At 40.9% G+C, this 19,843-nt stretch overlaps 1 protein-coding gene across 7 annotated transcripts in view; it reads left to right on the top strand.

The window, feature by feature from the left end:
• col12a1b (collagen, type XII, alpha 1b) overlaps window positions 1-19,843 on the top strand; it is a 118,753-nt gene that overhangs the window by 71,864 nt on the left and 27,046 nt on the right. For all 7 annotated transcript variants that reach the window (XM_062045214.1, XM_062045216.1, XM_062045215.1 and 4 more), the window contains 11 exons: window positions 18-164; window positions 245-361; window positions 10,770-10,922; window positions 10,995-11,069; window positions 11,602-11,741; window positions 17,227-17,350; window positions 17,421-17,564; window positions 17,744-17,908; window positions 17,988-18,026; window positions 18,208-18,346; window positions 18,549-18,691. In XM_062045214.1, coding sequence (XP_061901198.1) covers window positions 18-164; window positions 245-361; window positions 10,770-10,922; window positions 10,995-11,069; window positions 11,602-11,741; window positions 17,227-17,350; window positions 17,421-17,564; window positions 17,744-17,908; window positions 17,988-18,026; window positions 18,208-18,346; window positions 18,549-18,691 — 1,386 coding nt within the window. The remainder of the gene's footprint in view (window positions 1-17; window positions 165-244; window positions 362-10,769; window positions 10,923-10,994; window positions 11,070-11,601; window positions 11,742-17,226; window positions 17,351-17,420; window positions 17,565-17,743; window positions 17,909-17,987; window positions 18,027-18,207; window positions 18,347-18,548; window positions 18,692-19,843) is intronic.

The raw sequence follows: 19,843 nt of genomic DNA, 5'->3' as shown, positions 1-19,843 counted from the left end.
CCTACTTCTTCTGATAGGCACCGACCAATCCATTGACTTCTTTGTGGGCGACGTGACGTCTTACACGCTGCACAATCTGAAGCCTGGCACCACCTATGACGTCAAAGTCTTGGCACAGTACGGCGGAGGCTCGAGTGCGCCGCTGGCCGGGCAAGGAACAACGTGTATGTTTCCTGTCGAAGTGTCGTGACTGTTAAAAAATACAACCAACAAGCACATTAGTAAATGTATTGCCTTTCCTCAGTGTTCCTGAACGTGACCAACATCGAGACCTACAACATCGCTCACGACAAGTTCTGCGTCAAGTGGATGCCTCACAGAGCGGCCACGTCGTATCGCCTCCGACTGAACCCTGTTGACCGTGAGTGTGTCGTTCTTCTTCACCTATCAGTGATCAGCAGTCTTGAGCTTAAATGCAACATCGCTGCTTCAATGATATGATACTAACGAGGCTGTCAGATGTGACGGGCAGCAGATGACATTAGCAGAATGCGCTGCTTGGTTTGCTGCGCGCATTGTAATGTTATTTATCTTTAGATTCCTGCATGTGATGATTACACGCCACCAGTCTTTTAATTTTATGTGTCTCGAAAGAGGACAAGCTTTTAAATAACTGCTAGCACTTTGATTGCCATCTGGTTGGGATACGGACACGGGTCAGTGGTTTACAGAGCAGAAATAAGCGGCGAGGGAACGCCAGCATGTCAATATCTATATGGTAGTGATTAGCGGGGTCACCAGAACAAACATGGCTTTGCTAGCGTGAGACGCAGATGGCATCTTAACTGCAAGCAGAGGGTCCCCAGCTTTGTTTTTTTAGGGAAATATTGAGTCGGATATCCGGCTGAAATCAACCTCGGGTGTTATGACGTCACCTAAGCTTCTGCTGGAGCTTATCATGTGACCTTCATGCAGCTGTGTGTTGGTTACACGCTTGCTTTGAAGCTCTGAAAATGAATTAGGTCTACGTGGTCTACTTTCAGGATGATATTTATTCTGCTGAGATAAGACAAAAAACTTTTGGTTTTTAAATGTGATGTTATAAAAATCAAGAAATTATCAAAAACATTTGATTATCAATGAAAGAGATAGGCTCCAGCACCCCCCGCAACCCCAAAAGGGACAAGCGGTAGAAAATGGATGGATGGATGGAAACCACACTAAAGTTAGAAAGTTTTTGTAGATTAAACTATAAATACATTTTTACATATTGTTTGTTATTGGGAACATGGGCATAATTCACACATGTCAAACTCAAGGCCTGGGGGCTAGATGTGGTCCGCCACATAATTTTACATTTTATCTCTAACGCCTGGAAATAATATGCGTCAATAAAGTACCTTATATTTTCTTAGGGGGGCTCGGCCGTGCTTCCTCTTAGCTCGCCTCACGAGTCCAGTCTGGAGCGAGAGGAGAACCAGCCTCGTCCTGGGTCACCTCTCTGACGACTAGACCGTGAGCGTGTGCAATTAACACTCGTACCTCGCGCTGTCCACTTCCCTCGCAGCAAGGTAGCCACGATAGCAAACAACTAAACGCTACAATGTTCACACTCGCTCTCCAAACAATAAATATTAACAGGGTAGAGTGTCTCTTCAATATACTTAATTCAAAGTGACTGAACCTGGCGTTCGTGAAGTCACTGTGCAGCAAACAAACACGCGTGCGAGCTGCGGTAAGCTAACTAGCGGTTAGCAATGCGCTTCACCTCCACTGGCAACGTGAAGCGCCCAAATGTCCTTAAACTAGTGTGTTAACTGTCACTTATGACACACTTAAATACGAAGCTTAGAGTAGTTACTTATCCGATCTGCAACTGTGGTGAACTCTATCTCCCGGGTAGTATTACAGACGCTCCGCTGCCTGTCAATGCCGGAGCTCTTTTAAACACTTTTTTCTACCTGCCGGCGGAAACGGAACTGCCCGTAACCATGGCAACCGTAACTGTAGCAACGGTTAAACAACTTAACGAAAATACATTTCACCTTCCCAAACAACACATATGAAATAGAAATAAATAATAATAATTAATCCCTTAACAGAAATGATCTATCTATAGAACTAAAAGGGACAATTTACACAAATATCAAAACCTTCAGAACAGTACTATATATATATATATATATATATATATATATATATATATATATATATATATATATATATATATATATATATATATATATATATATATATATATATATATATATATATATATATATATATGTATGTATGTATGTGTGGGAAAAAATCACAAGACTATTTCATCTCTACAGGCCTGTTTCATGAGGGTTTCCTCAATCATCAGAAAAAATCTCCTGATGATTGAGGAAACCCTCATGAAACAGGCCTGTAGAGATGAAATAGTCCTGTGATTTTTTCCCCACACATACATATTACGCTCTACCATGGTATCGAGCACTATTTTTTTTTGGATAATCTAATTAAGACATATATATATATATATATATATATATATATATACAGTATATATATATATAAGAAATAACCCCGCCCCCGCCATAACACGGTGGCCAAAATTGATATAGTCACTCATGACAAGGCGGCGGCAACGCAGTTTTATGGGCCACCTTGCAAGCAACATCACGTTCTCATTTGCGGATGTTTTCAACAAATCCGTGAAGGATATGTTCCCGGATTCAGAGATCGCTCGCCAGTACTCAAATGGCAGAACAAAAGCTACTCAAATAGTGAAAGGTAAGTGTTTTTTTTTTTTTTAAGTAAGCAGCAAGTACAGTACAGTTAGTAGAACAATTGTGTTTTCATTACTGTTTACTGTACTATATATATATATATATATATATATATATATATATAAGAAATAACCCCGCCCCCCGGACCCCGCCCACCCCCCACACCCCCAATCTCCCGAATTCGCAGGTCTCAAGGTTGGCAAGTATGGTCCAGGGCAGACCCGGCCCTTTGTGCGTCCCTGTCCGGCCCGCGTGAGGCCAATCATAAATTACAAAATAAATTTTAAAAAGTATCTATGTCGAGTGTGTAATACAACGGTTCTGCTTTTGTTTTGAAAAGCGTTACTTGTATTACTTCCGTGTGGACGTATGCGTGTGCGTGATTGTGAGTGAATGTAAACAGCTGCAATCACAAATTACAAAATAAAGTTGAAAAAACATCTATGTCGTGCGCGCAATACAACTGTGCTGCTTTTATTTTGAAAAGTGTTATTTATGTGCGTATGTCCGTGTGTAACCTGTGAGTGAAGGTGCACAGCGACAAGTGATGCATGGTTTACACCCGAGACGCTAAAAAGAGAAAAGTTGATGACGAATGCCGTGTTTTCAACAAGACATGGACTGCCAAGCAACGTTCCCTCTAAGGTGCGCGCCTGCGCAATTGCGCACTGCTCAAGCGTCCTCTGCGCACAGCAAATATATGCCGCGCACCAAATCAAATCCCATCTGAATTCTAAACAAAATAAACACATTTATTCTGTGTAATTTTGCAATGTAACTCTTGAGTGACAGTGACAACAAGCGGCTCTAACGGTGTTTGTCACACCGTTCAATTGAACACCGTTCAATTATTGTAACGTCTCTATCAAGATGCTTCGAGGCCAGGAATTATATCGATCACTGTATTGAGCAAAACTGTTTATATTCGGCCATAACCACACCAAAAACATGAGTAAAACACTCCTATCTCGAAAAACTAGTCATTTTCTGCCGTACAAACCAGGCCAAAACCAACTTGTCATCTGTCACCAACACGCATACCACTAAGCCACTGGTGCGTTTATGGCCATACAAAAAGTCGGACAACTCAAACACCACACAAAGTTACACTATGACTCCTCAGTCATACGTGTGCTTATTTTACTGTCATTAATTATTAATGTTAATTTATTTATATTAATCATGGAATGCTGTTACTAGAGAAAGTTACAGGAATGCACACTTCATCCTATGCTTAAATTTCATTGTGCAACATGAGGATGTTTAAGGGGAACTAAATGTGATCTCTGAAAGGGGCACAAATGATTTCCAAAGCAGTGCTTTTGGTATAAAGTTAAGTTAGGTTAAATGAAAGTATTATTATTATTATTATTATTATTATTTGTCTTACGGTATGTATCAAAAATAATTTTGAGCAAAATTTAATTGAAATATTGTCGATGTGCCCCTCCAATAGTGCTCGGGTTGCTCATGCGGCCCCCGGTAAAAATTAATTGCCCACCCCTGGTCCAGGGTGTACCTCGCCTTCCGCCCGAATGCAGCTGAGATAGGCTCCAGCGACCCCGAAAGGGACAAGCGGTAGAAAATAGATGGATGGATATGGGCCAAACTATATCGATATGAGTTTTGATCCTCATCGCCCAGCCCTACACTCGTGTTAGCGACAGTGCTAACCCAGTTTAGGGATGTTCTCTGTGTTTAATTGAGCGTTACAGTAGGCCTTATGATGGCATTGTGTTTATATGTATGAGTGCACATGTGTACGTTGTTTGTTAATATTGACATTTTGATATTTAAGACATTTAATATTGCTACAAAAAAATTTCTGTGCTACAATTTTTTTTCATTTAGTAGCACCGATGCTACTAGTGAAAAAGCTAAGCGTACAGCCCTGCAGAAGGCAGCGCACATTGCGTGGGCAGTGATCACGTCACCTGCCGGTGTGATGATAGTTAGAAGGTTGTACTCTGCGCCCTTCAAAACAAACTCCAATGGAACTTGAGATAAAACTGAGGTAATTAGTTAGTATTGCAGTGATAAACTTTCTTATCATCGCCGCACATCAAGTTTAAAATAATATCTTAAAGCAAAACATGAACGTGAGCATGGTGTTCCAGCATGAATGCTACATGGACAGCAAACAGAGGACAACAAATTATGCTGTCTCAGTTAAACTGTGTTTACCACAGATAAATTAAACAATGTCTTTCGAAATGGACAGCCACTGCAGGCAGGACATTAACATTTGTGAGGACGTCGCACAAACTAGAGGTAGTTTGTATAAACGAGATCAGCGCTGTCATCTGAAAAAGTAAATAGGCTTGTTTGTGTAACCGATGTTTTGTAATTATATGAAGCCCAGCAGAAAAGACAGACAGTAACGTTGGAATGGAGAGGCACGTTCTTTATTGACAACCGTCACATCTCTCGTCAAGGCACCGTCTCTCTCACACATGAATTTGTTGGCGCAACATGTCACATCCGGTCCAACATCGCCAACAAAACGAAAAATGGCTTACAATTGTTTAAACAATTGGTTAAACTAAGGAAGAGAAGAGTAAATACAGATGTAAATTGTGCAATATGTAAAGTTGTTTATGGATGTCTTTATTATATTATATCATATTACGCCTATACTGGCTCACTTGCACTGGCTTCCTGTGCACTTAAGATGCGACTTTAAGGTTTTACTACTTACGTATAAAATATTACACGGTTTAGCTCCAGCCTATCTCGCCGATTGTATTGTACCATATGTCCCGACAAGAAATCTGCGTTCAAAGAACTCCGGCTTATTAGTGATTCCCAGAGCCAAAAAAAAGTCTGCGGGCTATAGAGCGTTTTCTATTCGGGCTCCAGTACTCTGGAATGCCCTCCCGGTAACAGTTAGAGATGCTACCTCAGTAGAAGCATTTAAGTCCCATCTTAAAACTCATTTGTATAATCTAGCCTTTAAATAGACCCCCCCTTTTTTAGACCAGTTGATCTGCCGTTTCTTTTCTTCTCTCCTCTTCTCCCCTGTCCCTTGCGAGGGGGAGTCGCATAGGTCCGGTGGCCATGGATGAAGTGCTGGCTGTCCAGAGCCGGGACCCCGGGTGGACCACTAGCCTGTGCATCGGTTGGGGACATCTCTGCGCTGCTGACCCGTCTCCGCTCGGGATGGTTTCCTGTTGGCCCCGCTGTGGACTGGACTCCCGCTGATGTGTTGGATCCACTGTGGACTGGACTTTCACAATGTTATGTCAGACCCACTCGACATCCGTTGCTTTCGGTCTCCCCTAGAGGGGGGGGGTTACCCACATATGCGGTCCTCTCCAAGGTTTCTCATAGTCATTCACCGACGTCCCACTGGGGTGAGTTTTTCCTTGCCCGTATGTGGGCTCTGTACCGAGGATGTCGTTGTGGCTTGTACAGCCCTTTGAGACACTTGTGATTTAGGGCTATATAAATAAACATTGATTGATTGATTGATTATTACATTATCTACAAACCCCGTTTCCATATGAGTTGGGAAATTGTGTTAGATGTAAATATAAACGGAATACAATGATTTGCAAATCCTTTTCAACCCATATTCAATTGAATGCACTATAAAGACAAGATATTTGATGTTCAAACTCATAAACTTTATTTTTTTTGCAAATAATAATTAACTTAGAATTTCATGGCTGCAACACGTGCCAAAGTAGTTGGGAAAGGGCATGTTCACCACTGTGTTACATGGCCTTTCCTTTTAACAACACTCAGTAAACGTTTGGGAACTGAGGAGACACATTTTTTAAGCTTCTCAGGTGGAATTTTTTCCCATTCTTGCTTGATGTACAGCTTAAGTTGTTCAACAGTCCGGGGGTCTCCGTTGTGGTATTTTAAGCTTCATAATGCGCCACACATTTTCAATGGGAGACAGGTCTGGACTACAGGCAGGCCAGTCTAGTACCCGCACTCTTTTACTATGAAGCCACGTTGATGTAACACGTGGCTAGGCATTGTCTTGCTGAAATAAGCAGGGGCGTCCATGGTAACATTGCTTGGATGGCAACATATGTTGCTCCAAAACCTGTATGTACCTTTCAGCATTAATGGTGCCTTCACAGATGTGTAAGTTACCCATGTCTACACCCCAATACCATCACAGATGCTGGCTTTTCAACTTTGCGCCTATAACAATCCGGATGGTTCTTTTCCTCTTTGATCCGGAGGACACGACGTCCACAGTTTCCAAAAACAATTTGAAATGTGGACTCGTCAGACCACAGAACACTTTTCCACTTTGTATCAGTCCATCTTAGATGAGCTCAGGCCCAGCGAAGCAGACAGTGTTTCTGGGTGTTGTTGATAAACGGTTTTCGCCTTGCATAGGAGAGTTTTAACTTGCATTTACAGATGTAGCGACCAACTGTAGTTACTGACAGTGGGTTTCTGAAGTGTTCCTGAGCCCATGTGGTGATATCCTTTACACACTGATGTCGCTTGTTGATGCAGTACAGCCTGAGGGATCGAAGGTCACGGGCTTAGCTGCTTACGTGCAGTGATTTATCCAGATTCTTTGAACCCTTTGATGATATTACGGACCGTAGATGGTGAAATCCCTAAATTCCTTGCAATAGCTGGTTGAGAAAGGTTTTTCTTAAACTGTTCAACAATTTGCTCACACATTTGTTGACAAAGTGGTGACCCTCGCCCCATCCTTGTTTGTGAATGACTGAGCATTTCATGGAATCTACTTTTATACCCAATCATGGCATCCACCTGTTCCCAATTTGCCTGTTCACCTGTGGGATGTTCCAAATAAGTGTTTGATGAGCATTCCTCAACTTTATCAGTATTTATTGTCACCTTTCCCAACTTCTTTGTCACGTGTTGCTGGCATCAAATTCTAGAGTTAATGATTATTTGCAAAAAAAAAATGCTTATCAGTTTGAACATCAAATATGTTGTCTTTGTAGCATATTCAACTGAATATGGGTTGAAAATGATTTGCAAATCATTGTATTCCGTTTATATTTACATCTAACACAATTTCCCAACTCATATGGAAACGGGGTTTGTATTAATATACTATACATCTGTACCTAGTTTGCTATAATATTGCAAAGACTTTCAAAATGTGCACTTAATTCTTCTATACTTACTGTCACCAAGTTTTGAACAAATCAATGACTTGCAGTTCAGTAAAACATTTAAAAAATGTTCATGTATGACATTGTGACCACCAAATCACATTTGTATTCAAATATTGGGGTATTTTCTTAAGCAAATTGTATATATGCAAGCAAATTATAACCTGTGATTAATCATTATTAAAACATCATGATTCATAACATCTTTAGGACAGTCCACCTTTTCCTCTAACGGAGCCAGACTATGGAACACTCTTCCCACTGAATTAAAGGCCTACTGAAATGAATTGTTTTTATTTAAACGGGGATAGCAGATCCATTCTATGTGTCATACTTGATCATTTCGCGATATTGCCATATTTTTGCTGAAAGGATTTAGTATAGAACAACGACGATAAAGTTCGCAACTTTTGGTCTCTGATGAAAAAAAACCTTGCCCCTACCGGAAGTAGCGTGACGACACCGGAGGAAGGACTGCTCATATTTTCCTATTGTTTACACCAGCAGAGAGAGAGATTCGGACAGAGAAAGCGACGATTACCCCATTAATTTGAGCGAGGACGGAAGATTTGTGGATGAGGAACGTTAGAGTGAAGGACTAGAATGCAGTGCAAGACATATCTTTTTTCGCTCTGACCGTAACTTAGGTACAAGCTGGCTCATTGGATTCCACACTCTCTCCTTTTTCTATTGTGGATCACGGATTTGTATTTTAAACCACCTCGGATACTATATCCTCTTGAAAATGAGAGTCGAGAACGCGAAATGGACATTCACAGTGACTTTTATCTCCACGACAATACATCGACGAAGCTCTTTAGCTACGGAGCTAACGTGATAGCATCGAGCTCAAATGCAGATAGAAACAAAATAAATAAACCACTGACTGGAAGGATAGACAGAAGATCAACAATACTATTATACCGTGGACATGTAAATACACGGTTAATAATTTCCAGCTTGGCGAAGCTTAAAAATGCTGTTGCTAACGACGCCATTGAAGCTAACTTAGCTACGGAGCTAACGTGATAGCATCGGGCTCAAATGCAGATAGAAACAAAATAAATAAACCACTGACTGGAAGGATAGACAGAAGATCAACAATACTATTATACCGTGGACATGTAAATAAATGTAATAATTTCCAGCTTGGCGAAGCTTAAAAATGCTGTTGCTAACGACGCCATTGAAGCTAACTTAGCAACGGGACCTCACAGAGCTATGATAAAAACATTAGCGCTCCACCTACGCCAGCCAGCTCTCATCTGTTCATCACAACCCGTGCTCACCTGCGTTCCAGCGATCGACGGAAGGACGAAGGACTTCACGACGATCATCCGTGCGGTCGGTGGCTAGCGTCGGCTAGCGCGTCTGCTATCCGAGTCAAAGTCTTCCTGGTTGTGTTGCTGTAGTCCGCCGCTAATACACCGATCCCACCTACAACTTTCTTCTTTGCAGTCTTCATTGTTCATTAAACAAATTGCAAAAGATTCACCAACACAGATGTCCAGAATACTGTGGAATTATGAGATGAAAACAGAGCTATTTTGTATTGTATTCAATGGGGTACTGATACTTGCGTTTCACTGGTTACGTCACGCGCATACGTCATCATCCAAAGACGTTTTCAACCGGAAGTTTAGCGGGAAATTTAAAATTGCACTTTATAAGTTAACCCGGCCGTATTGGCATGTGTTGCAATGTTAAGATTTCATCATTGATATATAAACTATCAGACTGCGTGGTCGGTAGTAGTGGGTTTCAATAGGCCTTTAAAGCTGCGAACTGACCTAAACCTCTTCACCAGACGTCTGAAATTGTGGCAGAAATCAGATTAAAGTTGTAGACAGTATTAAAGTATTGTAAAATCGATTCATTGTATATAAAATATCCTATGAGCATCCTTTGGGCAGGTGTTGAAAATTTGCTTTTCCTTGCTATAACACTAATGGCAGTGCATCTGGTTTGTCCAATGTTATGTTCATATCAAATAAATAAATTAATTCATTAATTCAACAGTTCAAGAGTGTGATTAATCTGATTTTAAAAAAATAATCACTTGACAGCCCTACTTTTAAACTTTACTAGTAACGAGTATTGCAACAAATATTATGTTATCATACTTTCCAAACAATGTTTTGTCAAAATGAAAATAAATACATAAGTATGATACTAATAATAATAATACTTATGATTTCAAAGCAAGTTGTCCATCAAATTATACACTGCAAAAATGACAATAGATTTTACGGCAAAATTTACGGTGGTTTTTTACCGCATATTACTGTAAATTGAAAACACTACCACTGTTTTGTTATGGTAATATTCTGTCGACTGAGCTTCCAGGTTTTTTTTACCGTAAAATCTACAGTTGTTGTTTTTGTGGTGTGTAACTGTAAATTAATAAACGGTATGACATTTTTGTGAAAAATTGCCAGTTCAGTTGGCAGAGTTTTAAAAAACAGTGGTATCGTTTTTCCATTTACAGTAATATGTTGTAAAAACCACTGTAAATTTTACAGTGAAATTCTGTTGACTAAGCTGCCAGTTTTTACCATAAAACAACAGAGGTACAGTTTTTCCATTTACCGTAATATGTAGTAAAAAAAATTTATATTTTACTGTAAAATCCTTGTGACCGAGTTTTCAGTTTTTTACTGTAAAATCTAGATTAGTTTTTGCAATGTACGTAAAAATATACATCATAATCAAATGTATAGGCATATTCATATAATATGCGTTGTTACCACGGCCCTCTGATGGCAGCCACAACTCCAATGTGGCCCTCAATGAAAACGAGTTTGAAACCCATGGCATAAGCAGTTAAAAAGATAACAAAAACATGATAGCAGACTTTCAGGTGCAGGTAGATGCAAGTTGACAGAAGCTTCTATCAATAATTCCCACTTAGCACCTTTGTGGTCTTCCCTCACAGCGTCCAGTAGAGGTCAACACGAGATCACCATTCCAGCCGGCGTTCCTCAGTACTGCTTTGACGGACTTTCCCCCGACGCCCTCTACACTGCCACGGTCTTTGTCCAGACACCCAACCTGGAAGGACCAGGCGTCAGCACCAGGGAAAGAACCTGTGAGTGTTTGTATCCAGCAAACTTAACATCATGGCACCTTTCTTATTTACTCCATGTTTGCTTTGTTGCAGTGATCAAGCCAACTCCCATTCCGACGCTCCCGCCCACACCCAGCCCGCCACCCACAATTCCCCCCTCATGGGAAGGTAGGCGTCACCTGTCGGTCGCTAGTGTCATCGCTAGTCAGATGCTACTAATTTTGGGTCACTACAAGGTGTTGTTTAGTTGAGGATGGGGTTGTGACCTTCACGAAAATGATCCCACTTTACGTGTTCCAGTCATGTGACATTACAGCATTCACAGGAAGTGAACATGATTGGATCGAGACTTTTCATTCAGACTCAGCCCAGATTGGAAAGTCCTCAAGAACTGTTTTGGCTGTGGCGTGGCTCAGAGCGCCAGGTCCTTCTGGGCCCAGCCCGTGCCAGTACTTTAATGGCCGCCACATGTGTTGCTGGTTCATGAAAGGAACAGGCCCATAAAAAACTAAAGTAGTCCAATGTGAACCAGGATGAAGAATGCACGTCACATTCCAAGAGAAGATTTGGGTTGTGTGGGAGAAGACCCAATGTGTATTATACCTCAGCGCTTTGTTTCAGCTCTTTACAAACACTTTGAAGGTAGACTGCTACTGGTCCATAAAGATCCTCACTCACGGGTTTTGTTTTCCTGCCGCAGTGTGCAAAGGTGCCAAAGCAGATGTTGTGTTCCTCATCGACGGCTCGTGGAGTATCGGCGAAGAGAGCTTCACCAAAGTCGTGCATTTTGTCTCCAGCATGATCGGAGCCTTTGACGTGATCGGACCGACTGGGATGCAGGTTAGTGTGAAAAAAACCAGTAGAAGAACATCTTTCTGCTACGCTTCTGCTTTGGTGCTGTGTCACTTTAGCAAAGTTTCAGTTTCACTTCTGTCTGGGTCTTGAGGCTTGCCTGTCCATTTTAGTCCTTGCCATGGTCCTCCTGTTGATCTAGTCTCCGAAAAGAATCACTTTAAAGGCCTACTGAAATGAATTTTTTTTATTTAAACAGGGATAGCAGATCCATTCTATCTGTCATAATGGATCATTTCGCGATATTGCCATATTTTTGCTGAAAGGATTTAGTAGAGAACATCGACGATAAAGTTCGCAACTTTTGGTCGCTGATAAAAAAGCCTTGCCTGTACCGGAAGTAGCGTGACGTCGCAGGTTGAAGGGCTCCTCACATTTCCCTATTGTTTACACCAGCAGCGAGAGCAATTCGGACCGAGAAAGCGTCGATTACCCCATTAATTTGAGCGAGGATGAAAGATTCGTGGATGAGGAACGTGAGAGTAAAGGACTAGAGTGCAGTGCAGGACGTATCTTTTTTCGCTCTGACCGTAACTTAGGTAAAAGGGCTCATTGGATTCCACACTTTCTCCTTTTTCTATTGTGGATCACGGATTTGTATTTTAAACCACCTCGGATACTATATCCTCTTGAAAATGAGAGTCGAGAACGCAAAATGGACATTCACAGTGACTTTTATCTCCACGACAATACATCGGTGAAGCACTTTAGCTACGGAGCTAACGTGATAGCATCGTGCTTAAATGCAGATAGAAACAAAAGAAATAAGCCCCTGACTGGAAGGATAGACAGAAGATCAACAATACTACTATCAGGAGGCACCGAACCAAACATTGGACCTGTAACCACACGGTTAATGCTGTGCCGCCTGTCGAAGCCTAGCAATGCTGTTGCTAACGACGCCATTGAAGCTACAGGACCTCGTCAGAGCTATGATAAAAACATTAGCGCTCCACCTACGCCAGCCCTCATCTGCTCATCAACACCCGTGCTCACCTGCGTTCCAGCGATGGACGGCGCGACAAAGGACTTCACCCGATCATCGATGCGGTCGGCGGCTAGCGTCGGATAGCGCGTCTGCTATCCAACTCAAAGTCCTCCTGGTTGTGTTGCTGCAGCCAGCCGCTAATACACCGATCCCACCTACAGCTTTCTTCTTTGCAGTCTCCATTGTTCATTAAAATAATTGCAAAAGATTCACCAACACAGATGTCCAGAATACTGTGGAATTTTGCGATGAAAACAGAGCTGTTTGTATTGTGATACAATGTGTCCGAATACTTCCACTTCAACCATCGACGTCACGCGCAAACGTCATCATACCTAGACGTTTTCAACCGGAAGTTTCCCGGGAAATTTAAAATTGCACTTTATAAGTTAACCCGGCCGTATTGGCATGTGTTGCAATGTTAAGATTTCATCATTGATATATAAACTATCAGACTGCGTGGTCGGTAGTAGTGGGTTTCAGTAGGCCTTTAAGACTCGCATTAAGTTGGAGCAGTGTTTCTTAACTATAGGGCTGCCCAAAAATATCTGTTTCTCAGCTGTGGACCGTAGGGGCCGCAGCGGTACTCAGTTATAATACATTTTTCCACCACTTGTGGCAGTAATGACAATATCAAATAAACAGAAGAAGTCTGGATCTAAAGCAGTGTTGGGCAAACTTTTTGTAGTCATCTTGACCTAAACTTTGATAATAATCTTTGTGATTAACACATGCTTGCATATCATTTGACAAGCTTTATCCTGTTAATCTATAAAATAGGTTAAATATAATTATTAAATACGATTCAAATCAAAAGAAAGATGACTAATTCAGTGTTAATATTTGAGTGGGCCCGGTCCCTCTGCAGTGTAAAAGTTTGGCCCTGAGGTCAAAAAGGTTAAGAACCCCTAGGTTAGAGAGTCCAAAGTGTTTCATTGTAACATAATGTAGAAATATCATCAAATCACAACAATTTAAAAATTAATAAGCTGAAATATTGATATTTAAGGGAAACTGAAATTTTTGGAATTTTGCCTTTCGTTCACAATCATTATGAGGGACAAGAACACATTCTTTTTTTAGGATTTTTTAAAGATGATTAAAAAGCGCTTGGAAGATGCGGCTAATGATAGTTACTGTTGTAGCCTTCAAAGCCCTCTAAAAAAAACCTTCAAAACTCTCCATCAACGTATGTTTATATACTGCAAGTCTATATATAATATGGTAACAGAAAAGTTCAGAACAATATTTACTGTATTTTGGTCATTTTTTTAAACAATAATAATCGGGACTGATTTCTTCCACGCATTGATTTCTGTTTCCAGAGCAGCACACTTCAGACTTTAGGCAACAAACGTGTGTTCCTACTTCCGGAAACAAGCACAAATGTTTTCTAATCATGGCAGACTTGGTAATCGACAACAAAGGCGAGGATTCACAACCTTACCTTTTTTAAGCTAAATATACGGAGGATGAAGTACTGCTTCTGGAATCCAGCACAAAGGTGGGGTAAGACGTTGGAGTAGACGGAAGCCGAGAGAGTGAGGTCGGTGTGACTTGAAGCTGTAGACTTAGACTTAGACTTAGACTTCCTTTTTATTTTCATTCAAATTTGAACTTTACAGTACAGATAATGTAAATGTGGAACTTGATGCCAAGCTATTTTGACATGGCATGCTTACCCAAATAAACCGGAAAATATGTTCCCGGCCAGCTGGATCAAACAGACAACTGTCCATCGAGTGAGCCACTTTAATATCGGTCATGATACACGCAGCACGTAATGCATGTTATTACAACTACATACGCTGTCTGGCAAGCCGTGTACAACCAAAACATGAAATGTGGGCTAGTACTTTACAGATACTGTAATATGATTGTTCACGTTTTTAAGCAGTAAGATTGGTGTCTTATTGCATTGTGTTGTGCATTACAAACTCAAAAGCATTTCGTGCTGACTTAGAAGCTAACTTATCTCTTTCCGTAGCTAGCTTTAAAGGCTAAAACCGAAGCATGCCACTGTGTTACTACGCTTAAAAAATTGTTCCTAAGTGTTCGTTCTTACAATAACAATGTCGCTAAATCTTGGTTATTATACAGGTTACAGAACGTAAATTAAGTATTGTTAACGGTTTTTTAATGCATTTTTTAAGTAATTTAGAGGTAGAATTGATTTCTCCCATTGGTTGCATTGCTAGCCACCAATATTTACAAGTTAGAATGCAAAAAAAAACAAAAAACTTTTGTCTTCTTGTCTCTCATAATGATTGTGACTATAGGCAAAATTCCCCCCCAAAAGTGCACTTTTATAACTATCAGTTACCTGTTTTTTGTCTTTTCACTAAAGGAAAAAAATATTTAAAAAGATCAAAATGGCTGCTTTGTTTTTCAGCATGTGACTCTCGATTGGGAAAGTTTGGACACTTAAGCATCATCTAGGACCTCTTCGGTCGCATGCTGAAAAATCCAATACTTTAGGGGCCACTTTGATACAGGAGTTACTCAGTTTGCTTTAGTAATCCATTACAAAGGGTACATTGAATAACAAATCGTATAAAAATGGAGCAATTGTTCCCATAAGAATATATATAAATCCAATTAGTCTGCTCTGGACATCCAAAAATATAAGTAACATCACTTTTTGTAGAGAATAGTTATTAAGGATGCACAATATATTTTTTCAAAGTGATACAAACAACTTCCTGCTTCTCAAGACTGATACAGATAACTCATTTATATATACTATTTTGTAAATGTAAATATACGTGTTGTTTGTACACACATTTCTTTGGGGTAGCTTCTTTAGCAGCAGGCTTCTTTGTAGGATTTCAAAACATTGTTGTAGCAATGCTGGTGTTTCATGTGGCTGATAAGGTTTTATATGTTAAAGCGTAATATTTTTTCCCTCCTCATGGAATGTTTGGAGAACATTTGGTGCAAATAGTGCTTGAAAAGTTTTCCTATGGAACAGTAAAGAAGTCCCACACAATCAACGTCATGTTTGTTTACAATAAGCTCAGGGGAAGTTTACGACAGACCGTTTGCAGCTGATTTGCTCACCCTATTACCTACAGCAGTGTTTTTCAACATTTTTTGAGCAAAGGCACATTTTTTTCATTAAAAGAATACGGAGGCACACCACCAGCAGAAAACGTTAAAAAATGAAACTCCACCAGGTTGTCGTACTTTATCTAGAGTTTGTTGTTGTTTTCCTGTGTGTAGTGTTTTAGTTCCTGTCTTGCACTGTTATTTTGGTGTCCTTTCCTGTTTTGTTGGTGTTTTCCGGTAGCAGCTTCACGCCTTCCCTTGACTGCTATTGCCTGACCAGCATTCTGTTTTTGTTTACTTTGAAGCCAGTTCAGTTTTACTTTCGTTTTGCATGGCCATCCCTATGCTTCATTGCCTTTTCCTTTCCGTTTTGTTCATTTTTGGTTAAAACGTTACATACCTTTTTACCTGCACGCCGTCTCCCGCTGTGCTCTGCATATTGGGATCATGACAAACCATCCTCGACGCGTTCCGACTTCTACAAATCAATGAACTACCTGCTGCCACCTACTGATATGGAGTTTTACATAGTTACCCTGCCGAGCTCTATACAGCACAGACACTAGACAACGGCACATTATTTGCAGATTATACTTATTGATTTCCAAATAATATTTTGTGGACCAATTAGGTGAAGTTGCATAATTTCCCACGGCACACCAGACAATATTTCACGGCACACTAGTATGCCGGGGTACAGTGGTTGAAAAACACTGACCTACAGCACACTAAAAGTAATCTCGCCACATTAGAGTGTTTTTTTCCATTATCGCGGCTATTCTTAAAGTTATCAGATTTACCAGTTTCCTCATATTTGCCCAAATAATATCTGTCAGATATGTATCTTGCACCCCTTATAAAAACATCACTTTTGGCAATGAACGCAGCAGGAGGAGGGGCAGGTACTTTACTACGAGTTCTTTTTTTAATTTAAGAGTGCTTCTCAGCTTCTTCATCAAAGGGCTGCCCTTGTGTTATATCCAAAAAAGTACAAACTTTGTTTATGTCTGCTGGTAGAACTTTGCTCTCTACAAAACTTTCTGAGGACAGACATTTAGCGCCATATTAGCTAAACTTACGAAGCAGTGCGGTGAGTTCAATGACTGGAAACACTATTACTGTATGCTACAACTTTCTTTGGCTGTACGCTGGATTACGTGCAAGTGTACTCAATTAAAAAAACACACTGAATGTTTATTCCAATAAAACACAGTGTATCAAAACAAAACATATTTTTGGAGAACATTTTCGCCTGAAACCAAAGCGTACTAAAACCGGGGCAGATGAAAACCCAGGTACTATTGTTATTGTAATTTTTTTAAATGTACTTGTATTTTCATTATTCTTGTGAGTATTATTTGTTTTCTTTTTGCAACTTCTGCTGTTTTTTTCAAAATGTTTGTTTACATTTGAAGACTAATGTCACGTTGCACATAGGTGTCGTTCGTGCAGTACAGTGACAATGCAAAGACTGAGTTCAAGCTCAACGCTTACCAAGACAAAGGTGTTGCCATGTTGGCGCCTCATCACATCCGCTATAGAGGAGGAAACACCAAATCAGGTCAGTTGCTCTCACGCACCCACACACAAATACACACTTACACACTTCCAAATGTATTCTATGCTTACAGGAGTGGCTCTTAAGCACACATACGAAAAGGCCCTCTCTATAGAGAACGGCATGAGAAGGAACGTCCCCAAGGTCGTGGTGGTCATCACAGATGGACGTTCTCAGGATGAAGTGAAGAAGAGTGCCGCCAAATTGCAGCACGCAGGTACACAAGTTGTGTTCCAGCTACTTCACCAATGAAACATTTGACAATAAGTCTAAAATGAATATTTTCAAAAGGTTTGCACCTTTATTCCGGCAAGCTATCATCTTATTTTCTTCTGTCGTGTGCACTCTCACACAAACAAAAATGACATCAAATGTTGTTTGCTTCTTGCTCTTAAGGTTACAGCGTCTTCGCGGTTGGCGTGGCTGACGTGGACTTCGGGGAGCTGCAGGAGATCAGCAGCAAGCCCAGTGAGAGACACGTCTTCGTCGTGGACGACTTTGACGCTTTTGACACCATCAAGGAGAACCTGATCACGTTCATTTGTGAAACGGCCACGTCCAGTAAGTATTCATCATTGTGGAAATGGACAAGAGGTGGAAGGACGTCTTCCATTCATGTAACAGTTCTGTTGTCCTGCAGGGTGTCCGCTAATTTTTGTCAACGGCTTCACGTCTCCTGGTGAGTAGACCAGACCTGGGGCCTCAAGTATTAAATGTGCGTACGCACAAAAATTTGGCGTACGCCCTTTTTCACTGCAATTTTTTTGTAGAAAATCCACGTAGCTCTTAATACATGAGGCACCAGGTCAACATGTCCTCCTGCTGCAGTGCACAGACTATCATGACTTGTTGTGGGACAGGTTTCCGAATGCTGGAGACTTTTAACCTGACAGAGAAAAGCTACGGTCAGGTGCGAGGTGTCTCCATGGAGCCCGGATCTTTCAACAGCTTCACGTCCTACAGACTCCACAAGAATGCCTTCCTGACGATGCCCAGCATGTGAGTGACTTCCTGTTTGTTAACTCGTAAAGACAAGATCCTGGAATCTCTATCGTAGTTTTCTCCAAAAACTCACAAGCAAAAAGGTTGGACAACATCATTTGGGAATTGTTTATTGCTGTTGTCCACAACATTGACTCTGAGAGGATGAGGCTGCTAATGTGGAATGTTTGTAATTCTGTGACTTGTCCTATGGTCGCAGAGACGTGCACCCGGAAGGCCTTCCTCATGTCTACACCATCATCCTCATGTTCCGCCTTCTGCCCGACTCACCGAATGAGGCTTTTGACATTTGGCAGGTGTCCAGTCCAGATCACAAACCAGAGACCGGCATCACCATTGATCGTAAATAATCAATATAAGTATCTGTATCCACCTGTGTCGCACCACTACATCGCTGCTTGTTATGTCCAAACTCCCAGTGGCCATTTTTATACTGCAGCTGCTTTTTTATTATTAGAAAATCAGAACTGATTATTAACAAGATAAATGATCAGATTGTACACTAATGAACTTGCTTTATCACCTATAGGACTAAGATGTTTCCTATAAGACTAAGGTGCTTACCTATAAGACTTACATTTTTACTTGTAAGACTTAGGGTTTGATGCACTAAGATCCGTATACCATGTGCTAAACAAACTATAAAATGATGTGTACTATTAATGAGCAAGTTGCGTGTGATCTACTAAGACTGTGTGTACAATTGATAACTGATGCAGACCGCCTTATTGAAATTAGGTTTTTGTGTGTACTATGCAACTTTCACCATGGAGACACTTATTTACTGCACATTTATGTTATCACGCCTTACCTTTGGTGTTTTGGTATGTTTTGAAACATGCAGCAGACATCTAACACTTTTTATGGGCATTTTAGAAGCAGTCCTGCAGTACATTTACAATTAAGTTAAAGTGAAAGTACCAATGATTGTCACACATACACTTGGTGTGGCGAAATTATTCTCTGCATTTGACCCATCACCCTTGATCACCCCCTGGGAGGTGAGGGGAGCAGTGAGCAGCAGCGGTGGCCGCGGCCGGGAATAATTTTCGGTGGCTTAACCCCAAATTCCAACCTTTGAATTGAACCGACTTTTGTAGCGCGCTGACAATGCGCTCAGGAGAGAGGCTGGCACTAACTGCGAGTGTGCGCTGCAGGCGCAAGAAAATGCATATTGCAAGAAGTTTTTTTTCATATACGTTTGCTGACGCAAAAACGCATCAATTTATTTTGTTTTAACCAGCCCTTTAAAGGAGACCTATTATGCAAAACCAACCCTTCTTACCTATTGGTACCTGTATTTAGTTCAAATTTATAGTATAGACCAGGGGTGGGCAAACTACGGCCCGAGGGCCACATCCGGCCTGTTGGTCCCTTTAATCCAGCCCCCCAAATATTAAAACACAATTGAGCAAGGATCTTTTTTGAGAATTGCCACAACAAAACTGATACTCAACAACACTGCTCCCACTAAAATAGAATGTCAGTGTCAAC

Source organism: Entelurus aequoreus, linkage group LG04, assembly GCF_033978785.1.
Source record: "Entelurus aequoreus isolate RoL-2023_Sb linkage group LG04, RoL_Eaeq_v1.1, whole genome shotgun sequence".
NCBI lineage: Eukaryota > Metazoa > Chordata > Actinopteri > Syngnathiformes > Syngnathidae > Entelurus > Entelurus aequoreus.
Note: the sequence above shows the minus strand (reverse complement) of the source record. Positions and strands in the feature narration are given on the sequence as shown.